This window comes from Populus euphratica, unplaced genomic scaffold (genome assembly GCF_000495115.2).
Source record: "Populus euphratica unplaced genomic scaffold, PopEup_1.0 scaffold12.1, whole genome shotgun sequence".
NCBI lineage: Eukaryota > Viridiplantae > Streptophyta > Magnoliopsida > Malpighiales > Salicaceae > Populus > Populus euphratica.
Window position 1 is genome coordinate 1,500,196 of NW_011499858.1, and position 5,598 is coordinate 1,505,793.

Below are 5,598 nucleotides of genomic sequence, written 5' to 3' on the forward strand. Positions count from 1 at the left end.
CCAATTGAAAAAATTAGAAGTTTATTGCTCAATTGAAGGTCAAATTGTATAATAACAAGACCAAGAACTAAAGTGAAAAAGGCAGCCAACTTTAGGGTCGCTGTTGGTTTTTGGCAGAGATGCAATTACATTGATTTTTAAATCAAAATTGCAATTTAGGACTTGATTGGAAAAATTATAAATTGAGGACTAATATGATAAATGGACATGTTTTTGCTGCCTTTGTATTTAAATGAAACGGCGTTGTTTCATGCACTATTTAAAAAAAAAAACTTAAAACGATGCCGTTTTGAACAACACCATCATCCTCTTCCCCTGGACATGTAGAGAACAGGGGAACGTTGTTTCATGCACTATTTTTCAAAAAAAAACTTAAAACGGTGCCTTTTGAACAGCACCATCATCCTCTTCCCCTGGACACGTAGAGAACAGGGGAAGAAAATGTGTTTTTCTCCTCTGTTTTCACCAACTTTTCCACCATCATTTCTCCTTAAAAAAAACATTGACACAACCCACTTTCCACGTATTGGACGGACGGTGGAGGGGTGGCAGCACAGTGGCCGCCCCAGCTACGTCCCTCCTTGTTTTTCACTTATAAAAACAAGGGAGGAGATCGACAACCAGGAATAAAGAAGAAGAAAAAAACAGTGGGAGAGAGAGTGAAAACAAACCGAGATCGACAACCAGAAATAAAGAAGAAGAAAAAAATAGTGGGAGAGAGAGTGAAAACAAACCGAGAGATAGAGAGGGTTGAGAGATAAGAAAGAAAAAGAGAAAAAGAAGCAGAAAAGAGAAAAAAACATAGCAAACCATCGGCCACCGAGAGAGGGTTGAGAGATAAGAGAGAAAAAGAGAAAAAGAAGCAAAAAAGAGAAAAAAAACATAGGAGAGATAGAAGAAGAAAAAAACATAGCAAACCATCGGCCACCGTCTCCACTACCACAAGCCACCGCCAAAGACAACAATCACGCCTCCTCTCGTCAGGTAAGCTTCCTTCCGAGATAACAATCGCGCCTCCTCTCGTCAGGTAAGCTTCCTTCCTTTTGTGCTCTATCTTCTCTTTTCCTTTCATGGGCATGCAGAACGTAATTCAAGTTCTACAGCCAATGAACAACACAGTAACCAACTAATTATCATTTTAATGGGCAAGCCTTAGCCCATTTTGCATGTCGGGCTGGTTCTGGCCCATTTTATTTTGGGCCGGAGACAACCCGTTCCATTTTGTTTTGGGTCGGAGTCAGTCAATTCCATTTCATGTCGGGCCGAAGTAGGCCCATGTCATGTCAGGCTAGTGTCGGCCCATTTTTATGTCAGGCCTGTGCTGACCCATTTTATTGTATGTTGGGCCATGCTGACCCATTCAAAATTAATATACCATAGAAATACAAACCTAGTATAAAAATATCTGGTTTTCTTCAAAACTTTCAAAAAATACAAAAACAATTGAAAAAAAAATATTTTTGTGCATACGACCAAGTGTCTTAAAGGTAAAAAAAATCATATTGTATTTTTCATACACCAAAAACAATATTTTAGCATGTATTGTGGCTTTAAAAATTATTTTATTAAAGTCAAGAGAACATTGATCAAAATTTCAAAAAAAAAATTATTTTATTTGTCGCTTTGTATATGTGGTATGACATTATGTAATGCATATTCCGGATATTTAATTTATTTTTTTAGATAATAGAATGGTTATATTTAACCACATTTTAAGATAAAAACCTCCTTATTGAGGAGAGCTTGTCTTGAACTTTAAATAAACCAACAATTAAAAACCACAAAACAAGACTTTAGATTTGAACATAAAAAATAATATAGCCTACCTTAGGTATGGCGTATTTGGCATACTAATATCTTTCCTTCACGCAACCAGTTTTCATACCCGATCTTTGAGACCAGTTAGGGTTTCTAATGACCAGAATACTAGGTAGCGACTCCCATTCAAATTTTTCAATAATAAGAGACACAAAAATTCCTTATTTCTTTATTTTTTGCTGGAAATACACTACATACATCCTAGTTTCTCTGGATGGTGGACAATTACCGCTACGCCGTACACATGCAACACTCTTCTTCTTTGCAGCTCCTTCTTCCTCTTCTTTCTTTCTTTTCTCCTTTTATTTCTTCAAATCTCTCTTGTCCCACTTCACCTTATTTTATTGATGTGCCGGTAATACATGTATATTGGAATATTTTCCATTAGCTTCAGTAAAACTAGTGCGGAAGTGTTGGGAATGGTCGGTTTCACTTCTTTGAGGACATTATACAGGTCCGGAGATGGCTTAGGTCAGCAGAACTTTTATACCTTTATGATCATCTACAAATTTTGTTCTTGAGTGCAAATTTTGTTTGTTTTGCGGGGTTTTGGAGATTTTAGATACCATGGTCAATTTCTTTCACTGACCTAGGTCTTTTCCTTTTTCTGGAGAAAATTGTTTTATTTCATTGTCTCCTCAATTACTAATACTATTATATAACGTGTCATGCTCCTCGTGATAAGAAAATAGCCCAAAATCTTCAATGTGTAGCAGTATTACCAAGTTTGATAGCATACGGAGAAGACAGAATAATACAGAAGATTGTATATGATGGAAGGTAACGGAGGGAAATATTCTAGCCAAAAATAGAAAATTGTTTTCCGGTTTCAAGTTTTTGCAATAGAAACATGGTGATTTAAAGTTGAATAACAACTATTCTTGATGATTAAGACATATCGAACACATCATGCAAGTGTGTGCCCTACAAGTACAAGCAATTCATAGAATGGCCCAAAATGCCAACATTCTAGCATGAGCTGATTTAAAATGTCTAGTTCTCCAGTGTCCGTAGAACAGGATAGAAAGACATACAGATACAAAAACAAAGCAAAGCAAAACCACTGGCGCTGTCTTCTTCTCTAAAGCTTTAGTGCCCAGTTATGGGCACTTCGAGGCCCACTTGAAATGCCCTCATAGTATCGGGATTCAAGCTTCTGAGCATTCCAGTCCTTGACAAAGACCGAAAACAATTCTCGTGCAGATTCCGATGTAAGGTCAGAGAAAAACACTTTCTTCTTCTCTTTGAGCCATGTAGCGAACTCATTATTCTTGGAGAAGTAATCGTCATTGGACAGTTGAAACTCAGGTTTCTGGAGGAACAAAAATTTACAGCAGAAATCAGTGAAATGATCTTTAAACTCTACAAATAAATCTATAAATGCTCACCAAGTTCAAACATATGACACCTGAAATTTCCAAGGTAATTTGTTAACTTTCAACATTTCAAATTTTGACCTGTGTACCTATGATACACTTAGACAGGATGTGCATGACCTAAGATTTTCCTAGTTTTGACTGCTCTAATCAACAATTTTCAATCTAAGTGAACTCTGCCGAGCAGGATACTTTATGCATGGTCTGCATCAAAGATGGCTAAATTAAATGCAACACTTGTTCCAGCCATTTACAGGATTTAGAAATTATTTCCACTTCTGGAATAGGATGCTTCATTGTTTGTCCTATTAAAGTGCACCACCATTAACAACATCCAAGTAAAAGATTGAACAAATTTTACACATATCGAGGCCACAGAATGTCCTAAATTCAAAAGAATTAAAACATTTGCAATTGACATAGGAAACTGCAGTTAGCTCTTCAATAGGTAGAGCTTTGTGCCTTCCATGCATTACAAGAAACAAAGGGCATTTAGAACTATTTCTACTTTGCTCTGTAGAGCCCAATAAATGATGTGTATATTGAGCATTATGTTCCAGTTTGCTGAGTAGACAGGAAGTTATTCACCAGTCCAAGGATCATGGCTGACCAAGAGGTGGATACAATTTGCAAAATCAAGTCTCTAGAACAGTAATTCTAAACTTTCTCAATGTTACTGAAAGTATCACTGGAACTTGGCTTAATACACTGATTAAATTAAGGGACATTACCAACGAGTATTCTTTGCAATATTACAGACATTACACACAGGTGGATTGTTTTCCTGTCACATAGGATTGCATCACCAAAAAGTTTATATAGCATTATTACGACCACCCACACATCTGCTGAGAGGATGAACTAGAATCCCCATTTAGATTTGTCTGCACCTCAGCTTATGTTATGAATTCTAGGTGCCTTTCATTCAAAAACTCGTTGCAAGGCCTTAGGATACTTGTTTCACATTCTATCCAAGCACCTATTCCTGAGAATATCCTACCATAATAAGAACTGAAAATATCCAAAATCACAATCTACAGCTTGACAAATAAAACACACCCTTCCTTTCAGGTTTAGGTGCATGAGCTGGTAAGGCATAACACCAGTAGCAGCAAAATCAAAACCCTAATTTACTTTCACAAATCACTACATAAGAAAATATCAAAGCTTGCTTCAAGATTACCACAGGCTTAACAAACTTACCAAGTGGCGATCCCCTTTGTGTCGTTTGGTTTTGTGTTTATCCTTGGACTTCTTCTCTGAGGCAATGAATATTAGCAAGGTCAGAACACAACAACATGAAAATTATGTCATGCTTCATAAACATAAAAAACAAAAAGAAACTACAATAGTATAGAGTATACCTTTATCAGAGTGGTGCCTATGAGACTTCTTGTCCCTTCTCTTCTCTTTCTTATCACTCTTTCTACTTCTCCTTCCGTCTCCTTCTTCCTTGTCACTTCTCTGCCTTTTCCTTCTTCCTCCTTCATCTACACAATTTCAATCAAAGCCAAATTCAAAAACAACATAGCAATCCCATCTTTCGTTTGAAACCTTAAATAACCTGAAAAACCAAACTTTTTTTTTTCTCCTAATTAGACCACTAACATAATTGAGATGATTTTCCATTTTACCTAGTACCCAGAGAAAAAAGGCAACCATAACAATACCAAGCTCTGTTTGGTTGCTGAGAAAATGCAGGAAAACAAACAAATTTCGTGTTTGAGGTCTCATAGAACATAAAATTACAAACTTGTTTGTTCTCAACAAAACTACACAGAAGAATTGAGGTGGGTTTTTCAATTTATTCAAAATTCATCAAAGAAAACATATTATATCAATTCAAGATCATGCTTTCAATTTTCTTTTTTACTTTCACTTTCTCGAGAAAAATACAGAAAATATATATATATATATATATATAAGAGAGAACCTTCATTCGAAGACAGAGAGGAGCTTCTCTTCCTGCTCTTCTTCTTCTCCTTCCTTTCGTCTCCCATTTTCGGCGAAATATGTTTTATTTTTATAAGAGAGAAAAGTATATATATCAGGACTTCAGGAGAGGAGTATGCAACTGAAATTAGAAAGAATTAATTATAAATTAGCCACTCTAGTTTTTCTAGTTTAAAAAATAATTAATTAATATTGATCATATTTAATTCAATTTAATAAATTTTTTTAAAAAAATTTATTATTTTTTTCTTATCATTTTTTATTTCTTAAAAACTATGAAATAAGAAAAAAATTTAAAAAATTTATTATTTTTTTCTTATCATTTTTTATTTCTTAAAAACTATGAAATAAGAAAAATGACCAAGTTATAAATAGATTTTAACCTATAAAAAAACTATTTAATTATTCTTAAAACCAAAGAAAAAATATTTAATTTAAATACTACATTTAT

General features: G+C 34.8%; 1 protein-coding gene across 1 annotated transcript; it reads right to left on the reverse strand.

Annotated features, from left to right (window-relative positions):
- Positions 1 to 2,671: 2,671 nt before the first annotated feature.
- On the reverse strand, positions 2,672 to 5,275 carry LOC105123978 (protein PXR1-like). Its single transcript, XM_011023783.1, has 4 exons — positions 5,128 to 5,275; positions 4,559 to 4,684; positions 4,398 to 4,453; positions 2,672 to 3,130 (listed from the first exon to the last, which is right to left on the reverse strand). Exons 1-4 carry the CDS (start codon positions 5,192 to 5,194, stop codon positions 2,900 to 2,902), a joined length of 480 nt encoding a protein of 159 aa, XP_011022085.1. The 5' UTR covers positions 5,195 to 5,275; the 3' UTR covers positions 2,672 to 2,899.
- Positions 5,276 to 5,598: the final 323 nt, after the last annotated feature.